Source organism: Littorina saxatilis, linkage group LG5, assembly GCF_037325665.1.
Source record: "Littorina saxatilis isolate snail1 linkage group LG5, US_GU_Lsax_2.0, whole genome shotgun sequence".
NCBI lineage: Eukaryota > Metazoa > Mollusca > Gastropoda > Littorinimorpha > Littorinidae > Littorina > Littorina saxatilis.
The window spans coordinates 47,136,722-47,154,221 of record NC_090249.1 but is presented as its reverse complement, the minus strand read 5'-3'; the positions used below and the strand labels follow the sequence as shown (position 1 = coordinate 47,154,221).

The 17,500-nt window shown below is 42.8% G+C and overlaps 1 protein-coding gene and 1 long non-coding RNA gene across 2 annotated transcripts in view; one reads left to right on the top strand and one right to left on the bottom strand.

The window, feature by feature from the left end:
• Positions 1-17,500, bottom strand: part of LOC138967312 (uncharacterized) — a 534,423-nt gene that overhangs the window by 323,522 nt on the left and 193,401 nt on the right. The window lies entirely within an intron of this gene.
• The window catches only part of LOC138967301 (uncharacterized), an 88,943-nt gene continuing 84,561 nt past the window's right edge, over positions 13,119-17,500 (top strand). Inside the window, exons 1-2 of the mRNA XM_070339832.1 lie at positions 13,119-13,466; positions 16,723-16,773. Coding sequence (XP_070195933.1) covers positions 13,415-13,466; positions 16,723-16,773 — 103 coding nt within the window. The 5' untranslated portion in view covers positions 13,119-13,414. The remainder of the gene's footprint in view (positions 13,467-16,722; positions 16,774-17,500) is intronic.

Sequence of the window (17,500 nt, the reverse complement as noted above, 5' to 3'; positions counted from 1 at the left end):
CGTGTAAAAGCCTGGCCAGATCTAAGACAACCCAGGCGGTTGATTTAGTGTATGTGACAAAGTTAAGGGATGGTCTTGTCACGTGTAAAACCCTGGCCATACCTAAGACTGTGAGACGAACTGTGTATGTTAGTTGTAATATAATTATGTGTTTTCTGCTTATCGTAGAATGTTCTGATAATTCTCATGAAATGTTCAAGTTAAAATCGTTCACTGGAAGGCTGGGTGTGTCAAAGAAAATTTTCAATTTTAATGTATCCTTTTAATGGACAATAAAGTGTTGTTACTGTTATTGTTTTCGCGAGGTGGAACGAATGGGCCTTTAACCGTGGTGTAACCTCAATGCCAAAGAAAGCCAAGAGGTGATTTTTTAGTTTTTATATTTAGTCAAGTTTTGACTAAATATTTTAACATCGAGGGGGAATCGAAACGAGGGTCGTGGTGTATGTGCGTCTGTGTGTCTGTGTGTGTGTGTGTGTGTGTAGAGCGATTCAGACTAAACTACTGGACCGATCTTTATGAAATTTGACATGAGAGTTCCTGGGTATGAAATCCCCGAACGTTTTTTTCATTTTTTGGATAAATGTCTTTGATGACGTCATATCCGGCTTTTCGTGAAAGTTGAGGCGGCACTGTCACGCCCTCATTTTTCAACCAAATTGGTTGAAATTTTGGTCAAGTACTCTTCGACGAAGCCCGGGGTTCGGTATTGCATTTCAGCTTGGTGGCTTAAAAATTAATTAATGACTTTGGTCATTAAAAATCTGAAAATTGTAAAAAAAAAATAAAAATTATAAAACGATCCAAATTTACGTTTATCTTATTCTCCATCATTTGCTGATTCCAAAAACATATAAACATGTTATATTCGGATTAAAAACAAGCTCTGAAAATTAAATATATAAAAATTATTATCAAAATTTTTTTTTCGAAATCAATTTAAAAACACTTTCATCTTATTCCTTGTCGGTTCCTGATTCCAAAAATATATAGATATGATATGTTTGGATTAAAAACACGCTCAGAAAGTTAAAACGAAGAGAGGTACAGAAAAGCGTGCTATGCAGCATAGCGTAACCACTACCCCGCTCTTCTTGTCAATTTCACTGCCTATGCCGTGAGCGGTGGACCACGAGTATACGGTCTTGCTGCGTTGCATTGCGTTCAGTTTCATTCTGTGAGTTCGACAGCTACTTGACTAAATATTGTATTTTCGCCTTACGCGACTTGTTTGTTGTTGTTGTTAGTATTTTTAGCTGTAGAGAGAATCTTCTGGTCGCGCTTAGCCATCCTCTCCAGCAGGCGATGGGAGAAGACATTTCCAATGTGAGAATACTATCAACGTCGTTAGAGATAGCTTTGACTTCCCTTCCATGAGCCAAGGGGCACGAAGAGTGCTCTTAACGAGACAGTGTATTGAGGCGTTTCGGCACTGGCGGAAGTGGGCGTTACGGCGTTAAAATAAGCACACATACACACGCACACACGCACGCTCGCACGTACTACCCACGTACATACACGCGCACACTCACACACACACGCACACACACACACACACACACGTGACACGCACGTACGCTCGCACGTACCCACGCACACACACACTCACACACTCACACACACACACACACACACACACACACACACACACACACACACACACTGTGACACACAATAAAGAAAGACAAAGGCAGGAGCCAGGGCTAGATGTGCACGACAAGGTGCCCAACTGGGTGTGAGCTAAGCGCTGGGTCAGATTGGTTTCAGTTACGATTTGTTAATAAATCTGACCGTCAAGTGGTTGTGTTCCACCCAGTTGGGCAAGTTCTCGTACACACCACCCAAGATCCCCTGGTCGTACTTCAATACAACTCAAACGTGATGAGGGCATCTTCGGTGATGACAGAGTGAAGCCGGCTGAGGGAAGACGTCGACTGAAGTTGTTTGATGCACAGCGCAGAAGTGATTACGTTCCGCGGTCTTCAACAGTTGAATCTCAAGATCAGAAAGCCAAGGGATGAAGGCGTTCTGAATAGAGAACTTATGCAGAATCAGTCTCCTGGGTTGAGTTGCACGACTGAAAGTTACCAACCGGGTGGGAGCCAGCCGCGGTGTTGGATTGGTTTCAAATTGAGCTTTGTTGTGATTTCAACGAATCAGACACCGTGGTTTGTTCAGTCTCTCCCGTTTGGTGGCACCCACTTGCAGTTCGTGTATCTCAGCCCTGCTATCTGAGAGAATTCTTCTTCTTCTTCAGCGTTCCAGAATGTTCTGGTTACGTGTGAGCTCGTTTGCCTATTTGGGTTCCCCAAACACGGCTATACTCTGAGAGCATAGTCAGCTTCACTCCGCTTTCGTTGAGTAGGCATGCTGGGTATTTTCGTGTTTCCATAACCCACCGAACTCCGACATGGATTACAGGATCTTTTCCGTGCGCACTTGGTCTTGTGCTTGCGTGTACTCACGAAAGGGGTTAAGTCACTAGCAGGTCTGCACATAAGTTGACCTGGGAGATCGGAAAAATCTCCACTCTTAACCCACCAGGCAGCAGCGACCGGGATTCGAACTCACGACCTCCGCGAGTAGGAGGCCGACGTCTTACCACCACGCCACTGCGCCCGTCTCTGAGAGAATAAGAAGTATTGACACAAACAAGTTACTTTCGCGTGTGTCTGATCTTACGTTTTTGTCAGTCAAGTCGATGTCACTTTGGGGTACGTTGTACCTTCATTTGAGCGGCGGTCACGTGACCCTTGTAAAAATAATCTTCACAGTGTGTCAGACAACCAAGCATAGTTCCCTAAAGGGCGTAGAAAGTTTGAATGAAATGAAAAGGGGATGAATGTTTTAGCACGGTTGTCGTTATGACTCAGTGTTTTGCACAGTTTAGGCTATTTTAGTAAGCTCTATGAACGTGATTTGTGTGGTGGTGGTGTGGGTTGATAGCATTCGGTTGAAACGTCGTATTTTATGCATTTTCACTGCTGTTATTCTGTAAACGACATATATGATTTTTTTCAGTATTTCCCTCACTGCACTTACTTAAAGTTACGGTTGTTCATCACGCTTTCGTCAATGCAAGGGAGAGTACTATCACATTACTACCCTCAGACCAGGAAACGCGCTGGAACCAGGTGCCCTCCCCTGGCTAAACAGTTTCAGACTCGGCAGTACGCACCGAAGAAATGAAATGAACAGACACGCACACACTAACAAAACACACACACACACACACACACAACACACACACACACACACTGACACACAAATAGCACACACACACACACACACACTGACACACACACTGACACACAAATAGCACACACACACACACACACACACACACACACACTGACACACACACCTACTCAGTACACACCCTGCCGCAGGCACACACACACACCGTGCACATACACACACACACACACACACACACACACTGACACACAAATAGTACACACACACACAATGACACACACATACACACACATATTGACACACACACACACACACACACACACACACACACACACACACACACACACACACACAATGTGCAGGCGTGACACTGACAACAGACAGTGATTATCACTCACCAAGTGAAGTGCATTGGGATGGTCGCCTGTAAGTTGCTCACCGCTGTAGTTTCGTTTCAAGTTATTATTGATCACATCTGGACTCACTCTTTTATATAAAGCCAACATTTTGTGAGAAAAAAACCCGTATAGCCTACTAAACTTTCCCTGAAAAGCGATCAGAATGGCCTCGTGGGTAACGCGAGGGACGACTGCATCCGGGCTACGTCGTGACGGTGAGGCTGGTTCAAAGGTACAGGTACAACATGTTTGTGTTTGTCTCTTGATGTGTGTTCAGTGTGTCTTGATGTGTCACAGTGTGTGTGTGTCAGTGTGTGTGTATGTGTGTGTGTGTGTGTGTGTGTGTGTGTGTGTCAGTGTGTGTATGTATGTCAGTGTGTGTGTCAGTGCGTGCGTGTGTGTGTGCATGTGTCAGTACGCGGCGTGTCAGTGCGTGTGACACGTGTGTGTGTGTGTGTGTGTGTGTGTGTATCTGTCTGTCTGTGGGTGTGTAGGTGTGTCTGTCTGTCCGGCTATGTGTGTCTGTGTGTCAGTGTGAAAGTGTGTGTGTGTGTGTGTGTGTGTGTGCCACGGAGCGAGCAGGAATTTTTTTTTGCTGCGTCAGTTCTTACCCCAGAAGTATAGAAATAATGTTACTTATTTTACAAGCAACGTCAGACAAAAGACGATTTTCGGAAATGAGGCTGTATCACAGAGATATAGAATGGGTTGTGAAAGAGTGAATGCCCTTGCTTTTCCTCTGACAAATAACTTCATACACGACGTGCTCCTGTCCATGTAGTTCCGGTACACCCCTCGCTAATGATTGGCCCCTTCAATGTTTGTCCGAGTAAAAAGCAAGGGTATTCACTCTTTCACAACCCATACAAACCTGACACTGGGATCGAGAGTTATTTTCGGAATTCGTCCATTGGCATTGCCCCTGCGGTGCATATAAACTCCAAGTACCAAGTAGACCATTTGCCGAGCTTTCCGACGCCGCGCACGCGTTGACACATTTACAATCAGCTGACTGGTGCGTGCTTTCTGCCACACGAGCCCCCCCCCCCCCCCCCAAGTCCCCTTTCCCCTTCTCCCCAACTTCTTCCACCATCACTACTGCCCTTTCGTTTCCTTTTCGTGTCTCAAGGTTCATCCCCCTCCACAACCCCACCGCCTTGCTCACACGTTGCCATAGCACATCTGTACCCACTCAAGTTGCACCGTGGCTTATTCAATCCACTCTGGACTTCGGCCCTACTTCAGCAGGATTTGAACAAAGGCCGACCGTGGGCAACCCATAAATAAGTATGATGCTCATCTTGTTGGGCCGAGAAGTTAGAAGCACCAACTCTTGCCATGATTTGCTGAATTGAATTTTTAAAAACCTGTATGTCTCTATCTGCAGAAATTCTGCGCACGGAAATGATCCTGTAATGTCCATGTCAAAGTTCAGTGGGTTATAAATACCAAGCATGCATCCCCCGAAAAAAGGCGTATGGCTGCCCAAAGGACGGGGTGAAACGGTCATAAACGTAAAAACTGTAGGAATTTCAGCCCATGGACGAAGAAGAGGAGGAAGATTCGTACAATAAAAGTTATAAAAAAAAAGAAAAGATAGTTCAGTTATTGGAACTTTTAATTGTTGACAAAACAAGACATTCGTAAGTGCATCGATCCGATGGTCTTTATAGTGGACAGACAGATAAATAATTATATGACATGGACAGACTGACAGATAATTCTGCGACAAAATAAAGAGAAAAGAGAAAAATATTAAGAAAAGACTTAGCTGAATGTGCGTTCGACGATGTCTGGTTTGTGACTCTGACCATCTAAAACATCGACCGCACTCTCAGCTTAATCTTCCATATTTTCCCCCATTTTTCTCATAATTGTCTGTAGCTGTCTGTCTCTCCACCATAAAGACCATTGGGTCGATGTTCTTGTGGAAGTCTTGTTTTGTGTAAACATTAGGCCTAAACATTCAAATAACCACAAATTCTTGTTTCCTTAATCTAGATTTTGGAACGTTCTCATTGTTATTGTTGTTGTTGTTGTGATTATAGTTGTTGTTAATGTTGTTGTTGTTGTTGTTGTTGTTGTTGTTGTTGTTGGTTTTTTTGCTTTTACCGCTTTGTCTTCTTCTTCTTCTTCTTCTTCTTCATTGAGCGGTATGTCAGTTTATCTAAGTACAAAATTCCTGGTGTAAACAAGCACTGAAGTACATCCTCCCCACCCCCCTTTCATCAATTACCATCCAGCTTCCCTCCCCTACCTGTCGTCAGCTGACAGAGTGCGCTCCCTTCAAGGCCGAGAAGACTGGAGGCACCACACAGTACGTAAGTAACTTCAGGTGGCTATCTGCGCAGTGCCAGACATACAACCAAAAATCTTCCACTGCTTCGCGAAGCAGTAGAAGATCTTTGATACAACTCAGTGGTGCCAGACCAGTGCTATGACGGCTTACTAGCGCCAAAACTAAAAATTAGTAATTAACCCGTGAAAGTTACTAATTTTCACGTGTTACTGAATTACTAATTTTCACGTGTTAATAACTAATTTTTAAGTGTTAATGTCTAATTTTCAGTTTTGGCTCGTTTCCCGACGGCTTACTAGCGCCAAAACCAAAAATTAGTAATTTTCACGCGTTAATTTCTAATTTTCATGTGCCTCGTGACTGTGGGGGCTCAATGCGCATGCGCGACTGTTACACCGGCCAGAGCGAAACATCCTTCGATTCGAAACTTTTCTGGTCCATAGTTCTTTAATCCGATGCAAATTAACAAAAAGAGCTGAGCGCATGTGTAGATTACCGTGACATACAACTGTCTGTCCGACAACTTGTTGAATAACGAATTCTATCGAAAGATATTTGTGAAAGTGTGTGAGTCTCGACCGAAGAGATCCGTCTGCTAGTGGTCGGACCAACTTAGTACATGTCCGGCCGGCCGCCATTTTTCCTCTCTCTGTTCGAACATTTCCGGATCGATTGTCCTTCACTAATACACTACAAAGCAAATTTATAAGTGTGGTAGTGGAAACAAATAATGAGGTACAGCTGTCTGCCCGACAACTTGTCGAATAAGGAATTATATTGAAAGATATATGTGAAAGTGTGAGACCACACAGCCGATCAAAAGTCTGTTTGCTACAAACAGCTTCGATTCGAAAGTTTTCGGGGTCGATTATTCTTTTCTAAGATACCCAAAACAACGTGAAGGAAAGCGCTATTGCAGAAAACTGTGACATGCATCTTTCCCGTCGGATAACTTGCTCGATAAGGCCTTCTATATTAAAAGATATTTCAGAAATAGTGTGAGAGTGATGTTTGCCGGACGTTGAAGCCTCTCAGTGCGGACTCTTAAAGTCCGACTACTGTGACCGAAAACGAGGCAAAAATGAAAATGAGTAATTTTCAACACTGTTAATTAATTAATTTTCACGTGAAAATGGTAACCCTAGGTTTTGGCACTACGTGTAGTAAGCCGTCATACCGTGCCGCAGAATGAAAACAAACCGAGTTTCGTATGACGGCTTACTAGTGCCAAAACCTCATAATTGTAATTATCAAGGGAAAATGAGTAATTTTCCCGTGATAATTACCATTTTCACGTGTTTATTACTAATTTTCCCGGGAAAATTACTAATTTTCCCGGAATAATTACTAACTTTCACATGTTAATTACTAATTTTTCGTTTTGGCTCACTTCCTGACGGATTGCTAGTGCCAAAAACTAAAAATTAGTAATTTTCCCGTGAAAATGAGTAACTAACAGGTGAAAACAGTAACTGACAGCGTTAATTAGTAATTATCAAGTGATAATGGGTAACCCCAGGTTTTGGCACTAGTAAGCCGGCCGTCATAGGGCGTACTAGTGTCAAAACCTCATAATTGTAATTATCAAGGGAAAATGAGTAATGTTCCCTTAATAATTACCATTTTCACGTGTTAATTACTCATTTTCCCGGAAAAATTACTAACTTTCACCTGTTAATCACTAATTTTTAGTTTTGGCTCACTTCCTGACGGATTGCTAGTGCCAAAACTAAAAATTAGTCATTCTCCCGTAAAAATAACTAATTATCCCGTGAAAATGAGTAACTAACGAGTGAAAACAGTAACTGACAGCGTTAATTAGTAATTATCACGTGATAATGGGTAACCCCAGGTTTTGGCACTAGTAAGCCGTCATAGTTTCGCCTTCCACAACACAACCCTGCGTTTCCACTTGCCTTGCTGTCACCGAGTTTCCGCTCGTGAACTTTGAATGAACCAACAAAAACATGATTGCTTTTTTCTCTGCCCGTGCTTTACTGTGTTGTAGCCTAGCCTACGTCTGCATCTTTCACTGTCAGGTCCAGTTCTCAGTAACCATCCTTTTGCGCGTGCACGTCCCATAAGGGTGTTCAAATGTTCTTCTTTTGGTATAAAATTAAAAAAACCATGAAACACGATTGCGACGGTTATTTCTGTCTGTGCTTCAGTGAGTTGTATACGTGCAGCATCTTTACTATGAGGATCAGTCTTCAGTTTCCGTCCTGGACGTCACTGTCTTAAAATGGTCAAAGTTTTAAAGAAAAAATGTAGTAGTTTGCAAATCAACTATTTTGGTCCCTTCCTATCGGCCTGTGGCGGCCACCCCCCCCCCCTCCTCCCCCCCTCCCCCCCCCCTTCCCCCCCCCCCCCCTCTTCTCGTAATTCGGCGCACAACATTCAAATTCAACAATTCACAAACAACAAAAATGAAACAGCACACAACACGCACATAAAAGCAGGAAGAATTACAATAGAATAAAAATTAAATACAGGCTATAAGACAACACAATTGAATAGCAGATAAACAGGCATACCGTATTTTTAAATTACAAGCATCGCACAGTTACATCTCGAATGGAATCAAAGCTTGAAATACAAAATACAACGTTGTTTATGACGATGGCGATGGCGATGACGAGGATGACGATGATGATGATGATGATGATGATGATGATGATGATGATGATGATGATGATGATGATGATGATGATGATGATGACGACGACGACGACGATGATGATGATGATGATGATGATGATGATGATGATGATGATGATGATGATGATGATGATGATGATGATCAACATTTCATACTGAGGATCGGATTTTGAGTATGACGGTGATTGTTGATTACGATCATAACCGTGATGAGCAGTACTATACTCCACTGTGGCACTAACCGTATTGTGCCTTGTCTTGCAGTATAGTTTTCACGTGCACTGACCGCCTTTTCGCTTGTCAGAGATACATCAAACTGTATGACGGCTTACTAGTGCCAAAACCTCATAATTGTAATTATCAAGGAAAAATTAGTAATTTTCCCTTGATAATTACCATTTTCATGTGTTTATTACTAATTTTCCCGGGAAAATTACTAATTTTCCCGGAATAATTACTAACTTTCACCTGTTAATTACTCATTTTTAGTTTTAGCTCACTTCCTGACGGATTGCTAGTGCCAAAACTAAAGATTAGTAATTTTCCCGTGAAAATGAGTGACTAACAGGTGAAAACAGTAACTGACAGCGTTAATTAGTAATTATCACGTGATAATGGGTAACCCCAGGTTTTAGCACTAGTAAGCCGTCATAGGGCTTACTAGTGCCAAAACCTCATAATTGTAATTATCAAGGGAAAATGAGTAATTTTCCCTTGATAATTACCATTTTCACGTGTTAATTACTAATTTTCCCGGGAAAATTACTAACTTTCACCTGTTAATTACTAATTTTTAGTTTTGGCTCACCGCTTCCTGACGGATTGCTAGTGCCAAAGCTAAAAATTAGTCATTTTCCCGTGAAAATTACTAATTATCCCGTGAAAATGAGTAACTAACGAGTGAAAACAGTAACTGACAGCGTTAATTAGTAATTATCACGTGATAATGGGTAACCCCAGGTTTTGGCACTAGTAAGCCGTCATAAAACTGTGCAGCCTCTGACATTGCAGAAAACATCCGGTTCATTGTTTTCCCAGCGTGCACCTTTGGATTGAGTCTGTCACTGAGGAGCGGAGGGGAGAGACAGACTTAATTTTGCAGTGTTGTTTCCACCCCCCGGGGGCTTAGGGGGAAGAATTTACCCGATGCTCCCCAGCATCTCGTAAGAAGCGACTAACGTATTCTGTGTCTCCTCTTGTATAGAATATAGTCAATGTTTTTAAAGATTTTAGTCAAGCAGTATGTAAGAAACTTGCATTCTCCCAGTAAGGTAATATATTGTACTACGTTGCAAGCCCCTGGAGCAATTTTTTGATTAGTGCTTTTGTGAACAAGAAACAATTAACAAGTGGCTCTATCCCATCTCCCCCCCCCCCCCCCCCCTTTCCCCGTCGCGATATAACCTTCGTGGTTGAAAACGACGTTAAACGACGTTAAACACCAAATAAAGAAAGAAAGTGTTGTTTCCAGTCTGACTTTGTTCTGGTGTAGTGACAATGTTCAAAGTCTGTTGAACAAAGTAAAGTAAAGATCGCAGTAATTGTGTCAGTGTCGAAGGCGGGGAGGGAGGGGGTTGGGGGGAGGGGGGGGGGGGGGTGGCGGCGATTAGGGGTCAAACATTGCGGCCTCTGACTGATTAATTTCGTAGCATCGCATTATGCATCGTTACGGCAGACTCAGTTTAAACTTTGGAACTGGATTAAAAAAAACCAATGTTCAAGTCTTCAGTATAACAAAGCAAAGTAAAGATCGCAGTTATTGTGTCCCGGAGAGGGGGGTGGGGTCAAATATTGCGGCCTTTTGACTGATTAACTCCGTGGCATCGCATTGTGCATTGTGATAGCAGACTTTCAACTTTATAACTAGATTAAACAATGTTTTTGTCTTTACAACAAAAAAAGATGGCAGTTCATATGTGTCGGTGGGGGGGGGGGGGGGGGGGCATCAAACATTGGCCGAGGCCTCTGACTGATGGACTTCGTGGCATTTATATTGTCCTTTGTCATTGCGGACTTTTAACTTTGGAACTGGCCTGCAACATGCGCCTGAACAGTGGCTGAACCATAGCTCAGTGTTTGCCTGTACGGTACATCTTGTTTGGAGTTCCCTACTGTGACCTACATCTTTCTTACTACAGCAGCTGACCGAATAGCTACCACATCCTGGTAGTTCAAGACAACACTTCACCTCCACCTCTCTTCTTACCCCCCTCCCAGCTTCTCCTTCACCATCTTCTCTCGGCCCTACACTTCTGTTATGTTGCCTCTTCTGTATGTCAACAAGCCCCCCCCCCCCCCCCCCCCCCTGTGCCATTTTTCCGGTGCTCGCTCGCTCAGATTCTGAGATAGGTCCCGTTATATGTACGTGGTTTATTGGGTGGTTTTGTTTTGGGTGGACGACACGACAACGGAAAAAAAGCTGTGTATTTTTCATTATCATATCTCAAGTCCAACTTTTGCTGCGTGAGCGAACTAAATCTTTTAGGGTATGTCTATTATTCCAACATACACAGATAACACAACTACATACCGCAATGGCATAACTCGAACAGCTGCATTTTTCCATCCGAAACCAATAATTATAATTATTGAAACTAAACTGTACCCTACGCAAAACAAGGAAATGTATACGAAAAAATCAATGAATAATCATTGACAAAAGCAATGTCATTTCACTGATCAGTGGAACTCCCCTTTTTAAGACTTATCAGTTTAATACTTCCCCCTTTCAAAACACCGCTTTCTCAGATGTTTTGTTCATAACCTATAGCTATCAGTACTCATTAATCCTCCATTTTAAGACGCCCTCCCTTTGAACGTTAAGGCAGATGTTCTATGCATCCTAAAATATACTGCAGAGGTAAAGATTCTCTCCGCACTATTTCAGTTGGTAAAGCACAGGTCTGGTGATCCAAGGACCACTAGGTTCGAATCCAGGCTAGGCCGGTGTCACGAACTGAAAACTCTGCCTGAACAATCCTTCTCATTGCGGTCAATGTGCATGCGCTAACATGGGGAGATTAATCAGGTCGTGAACAAGTCAAACCCTAACTCTAACCCTAACCCTTACCCTAACCCTTACCCAAATCCTAACCCTAATCCTAACCCTAACCCGAACCCTAACCCATGGTTCGATCGGTCAAAGGGTCGCATTTTTTAAGTCCAAGATTGGCGCATGCGCATTGACCGCAATGACAAGGATTGTTCAGCAGAGGTTTCAGTTCGTGACACCGGTGTGACGTTTTCATCTTTCGCCGTGTTGATATTTCGCTTCTCGGCCTCGTTGATCTAGTATAAACTCTACACTGAACAAAAAAAAAACACCCTTCGATAGTCAATCAATCAATCAATGAGGCTTATATCGCGCATATTCCGTGGGTACAGTTCTAGGCGCTCTGCAGTGATGCCGTGTGAGATGAAATTTTATACGGCCAGTAATTGCAGCCATTTCGGCGCATATTTACCTTTCACGGCCTATTATTCCAAGTCACACGGGTATAGGTAGACAATTATTAACTGTGCCTAAGCAATTTTTGCCAGAAAAGACCCTTTTGTTAATCGTGGGATCTTTAACGTGCACACCCAATGTAGTGTACACGGGGGGGGAGTTCGGACACCGAAGAGAGTCTGCACACAAATTTGACTCTGAAATAAATTTCCGCCGAACCTGGGATCGAACTCACGCTGACAGCGGCCAACTGAATACAAATCCAGCGCGCTACCAACTGAGCTATATCCCCGCCCCGATAGTACTGATGAGCGACCTTGTGTACCTTACATTCATGGGGCCAAATTTGTCCAACCAATTTGTTTTATTTAACTTAGACATTTGATTCATCCTAAAATGTTTTCCTTCTTACTCAAGGGACGTAACCACTCGGTACACGTTTTCGAAGAATTCGATTTTGGGGGTGAAATCTATTAAATTTTACCACCAATTTTCTTCACATGCAAGAAACTGACATGCTTTTCGTCCATAAATAATTTCACTTCCTAATTTTACCAGGAAACAACATTTCAGTCTTGAGTATATGTCGAGGGGGAAATATGTACACAGACGAAAGATGAAATCGTGACACCGGGACGGACACGGGTCAACTTTATGTGCAGACTCAGAAACGGTATCCATGTCCCACCCCAGTGTGACAACAGTGACACGTAAAAGACCTCGGTCATCAGTTCTGCCATAAGTGCAGTGCAGGTGGCTGATTACACCTAAACACGCACACCTCTGGGTAGCGCGACTCTGCCCCTGCTCGCTTTCCACTGTTAGGACGCGACCTGATTTTCCCAGCAATTGGATAATAAAGGAAATGAAATTGAAATTCAATCTTTGATGCTCCCCCGAAAGATGCGTATGGCTGCCTAAATGGCGGGGTGAAAACGGTCGTACACGTAAGAACCCACTCGTGCCAAAAACATGAGTGTACGAGGCAGTTTCAGAACGCAAAAGACTGAGAAGAATCTTTGATGCATCCATCCTACTGGTTGAACCCGGTTGAGCCACCGCCCCTTCCTGCAGATATAAACATCGCACTGGACCCTCAGCCTTCAGAGTTAGGAGAGGTGGTGGAGCAAGAAACTGCTCCGTGTTGTGTATTCGAACAATTAACCGCGCGTGTGTATACCACACAGTTATCTCTGTGGTAGAGGTTTTTGATTTTAAACTTTTACTGTGCACTGTACATGGTCGCCTTTCCCTACCGTGGGTCAAAGCGCTACAGTTGAGGAGTGCGCTGATTGTGATAACACTGTGATATCATTGGTCACAGATACGTGCACTGTGACTGTGTGACGTGACTTTTTGAATGAGTGATAAGTTTGTCAGTGATAACTTTGGCACAGTGTGACTGTTTGAACGATGGAGGCCAGTGTGATATTGGTGCTTCTGGTTCTACCAGGGGCACTTGCAGGTCAGACATTTGTTCATTTGTGCTTAAAATAATGTATTCATTAATCATGCTTAATTTAATCGTTTATTCATTCATTTATTCATTCAATTACTTATTTGTTTATTTATTAATTCAATCAGTCTCCCCTTTGTCTGTTCACTCTCTCTTTCGTTCATTCCTTCATTCGTTCATTCATTCATATATTCATTCGATCACTTATTTGTTTATTGATTCATTCAATCAGTCTCTCCTTTGTCCGTTCACTCTATCTTTCATTCATTAATTCATGAATTCATTGATTCATTTATTTATTCGATCACTTATTTGTTTATTTATTCTATCGATCACTCGATCTCTCCTTTGACCGTTCACTCTATATTTTATTCACTCTTATCAGTTCGATTCTAAATTGTTGCGCCTTTTCTGTTATTTAGCTGCAATATTATATGTGTGATTATAGTTTGTGTTTCCGTTATTCATCTTTTCTCATTTGCCCATCCATTGCACAGATTTTAGTTTTTATTTAATGCGCGTAATTTTTCTTTCTTTTCGCCTTCCTGTTTCGGTTTCTATCTTTCTTACTTTCTTTTCTTCTTTCTTTCTTTTCTTTTTGTTTCTTTCTTTTTTTCTTTGTCGTTTTTCATCCTTCTTACATGTTTTTCTTTTTTTTTTAATGCCTTTTTGTCTCCTTTTCCTTTGGAATTACTTTAAATGCGTTCCTGAATGTTACCACTTTTCAGCTGGTGACTTACATGTTAAATCGTCATTCGTATTAGGCAGTTTATTCGGCAGCCGTTATATCCGCCTGCTCTGTTGCTTCAGCTCTGAAGTCTCTTCAGTGATTCCTTATCTTTCTGATCTAACCCTGACCGTTTTTGTTTACCCTCCACATCTTCCGCCACCCTCCTACTCTCCGCATCATAAACTGTATGATCCAAGGATGTCAGTGCGGCCGGGCAAAACCCCAGAGATAGAGCAGAGTTTGCATACATTTACCAGAGTGCTTAAACTATGACTTTACGGTAGTACTGCCATCGTATCGTATTGATCACTCTGTGACTACTTTCTATACTCCACTTCTTTGTTTTCTATAGTGGTATATTATGGTAGCACGAGGTATCCACATTGATATAAACCCACCAGTGACATGATCGCCTTTGATGACAGTCTGTGAGTCTTATATAATTATGTTCTCACTTCAGCACTCATCATAGCCCCCCCCTCCCCCCTCCCTCCCCCCTTGCTGCAGTGACATATACAGTAAACGTGTCGACGTTTGCTAAAACTCTTTCTAATTATGGAGCCCTATATTTGACTGAGATACGAAAAAAATGAATGCATGACTGTGTGCAGCATTTTCATTTGACAATTAATGGCCTTCTGAGTGAGACTTGACGCTACGAATGTTTTTTTTCGTCTTTCTTTTCTTTCTTAAATTTTTTTTCTTTCTCTCTTTCTCCTTTAAACCTTTCTTGCGAAAGGAAACTGTTATATGCATGGTAGGCTGATTTGTTTTCTCTGACAACATAGTTATTGGTAAAGCCGAACAATCTTTTTCTCAAAATCAATGAAAACGACGAAAGAATGAACAAGTCGCGTAAGGCGAAAATACAATATTTAGTCAACATCAACTGAGCCGCATTAATTTTACAGATGTATGCAGGCACATGAACAGAAGCAAGGAGGCAAGCAGAAAGTACAGTGGTACTCCCTTGTAGACCCCCCCACACACACACACACACACCCCACACACACGCACACACACCCACACCCACACCCACCCCCACACACACACACACCCCACACACACACACACACACACCCCGCCACTCCCATCAGTTTAAGACTTCCTCCTTTTTAAGACCTAGCCTTTTCAGATGTTCTGTTCATATTTGTATAATTATACCTGTGTAAATTTACCTCAAAATGAAGACTCCCTCTTTTTTAAGAACTGATTTTCTCAGAGTTTTGGGGGTCTCAAAACTGAGGGGGGGGGGGGTTCCACTGTAAAAGACGGGGAAGTAACCTATGCACAAGATTGAGTAAACTCCACATACAGGGCAGGCTACCCGCCACCGGCACACCCACAATATGCAATGGAAATCATCAGTTTGCGGATGGCGACCACATGTTCTTAGTGGCAAATGTTAAAGAACGACAGAGTCCCAGCCAAGAAGTAGGGAAACCCCATTATTGTTTTTCTCTGAGTAGGCTTGGCACTGTGGAAGGTGTTTGATGATGAAACGACAACGTGGCGTGATTTCCTTTCCATTCCATTATTTCCAACAGAAAATCTACATGTACAGGCTGTATATATTAATATTTTTGCGTCGGTGGGGTACTACGTACCAGACTGACTTCTAGCCTGCTAGATGGCAAAGTATGGGTCACTTACATGATGTCTGCCTTGGTTTGTACGTAAGCTGGCTTGCTGAAATATAAGGCTTCCAATAATATGGCAAAAAACAAAAAAAAAAGCAAAAGGCTCTTCTCCGCCCCTACCCCCACATCTGACCCCCCCCCCTCCCCCTCTCTCTGTCTCTCTCTCTCTCTTTGTCTGTCTCCGTCTCTCTGTTTCTTTTTTTCTCTGTGTGTCTCTGTTTGTCTCTGTCTGTCCATCTCTGTCTGTCTCTCTGTCTCTGTCTCTCTCTCTCTCTCTCTCTGTCTGTCCCTGTCTCTCTCTGTCTCTCACATTCTCTCTGTCTCTCTCTCTGTGTCTCTCTCTGTCTCTCTCTATCTGTCTCTTTCTGTGTCTCTGTCTCTCTCTCTCTCTCTGTCTCTCTCTCTCTGTCTCTCTCTCTCTCTCTCTCTCTCTCTCTCTCTCTCTCTCTCTCTCTTTAAACATGTTCTGGCAATTTCCCAATTTTGATCATAACGCAAGAATTTGTGTATAGCCTACAACGTGTGTGTAGTCCTGTGAATAGTTTTTCTGTATTTTTATTTTTTATTAATTTACTTTTATGATTATCCTTTGTAATTGTTTTACGTTTGTATATATATGTATATAAGATTAGAGTAGTCCCTCTCTGGGCGAGGGCTGGTTGAAAAGAAGCTCGTTTATATTGCTTATGCCACAACCCTCGTAAAATAAAATTTGATTTGATTTGATTTGATCTCTCTCTCTCTCTCTCTCTCTCTCTCTCTCTCTCTCTCTCTCTCTCTCTCTCTCTCTCTCTCTCTCTCTCTCTCTTTTTCGTGCGTGCGTGGGTCTGTGCGTGTGTATGTGTGTCAGTGTGAACTTTTCTACCCTTACAGAAATGTTCGTTGTGTGTTTCAGGGCCTATCCAATGGCAAGCAGGCGACAACATGTGTTCTACTCACTGTCCAGGTAAGGTCACAATCAAAATGTTCACATCCCTTTACTGAGAACACGGCTGAATCTAGGGGGAGGGAGGGGGTGGGGGGCTGGGTTCCGAAAGCCCCCTCTTACCCGGCAAAAGTACACTTTTTCTCAAGGAGAGACCCCCCAAAAAACTTTCAAATTTCTGCTCAATTTCAACAGCCCTCCTGGCCAGCCCTTTACCCCTGCTCAAGTTAATTTCGGAAGCACCTCCCTTCTCATACACGGGGGGGTCCGGCCCTGTAAAGTTTTTTTTTCAAAAACTAATGGTTTCTGTTTCAATGTGAATTATATCATTACTCTTGGTTTTTGGTGAGGCCAACAGGCACAACAGAAAAACTAAGAGCCTGTGTGCGAAGCAAGGTGCAGAACATGTCAATTTCTTTGTTTTTTTCTTCTTGTTGTTTTTGTTGGCACCTAGGACACCCCATGATACGTACCTGGCGTGAAACATCATCACAGGTCGAGTCAAATTCGTGGCCTTGTAGAACTAGAGTTCATACTGTCCAGCCATATTGTATTTCACTCAAGGGGGCAGCAAGGGTTCCTCGTAGTCCTAGTGTTACATCATTTGTGCAATTTCACGTGTTGCTTGGCATCATTCCCTCATGGACTCCCCTGTCGTTGGCAGTTTAACGGCCTGTGAGAAATGCAGGTAGAGCACGAGGGGTGAGCAGTTATAGCAGTTCAGCCGGCACAAGAGTGTTTGTTCTGA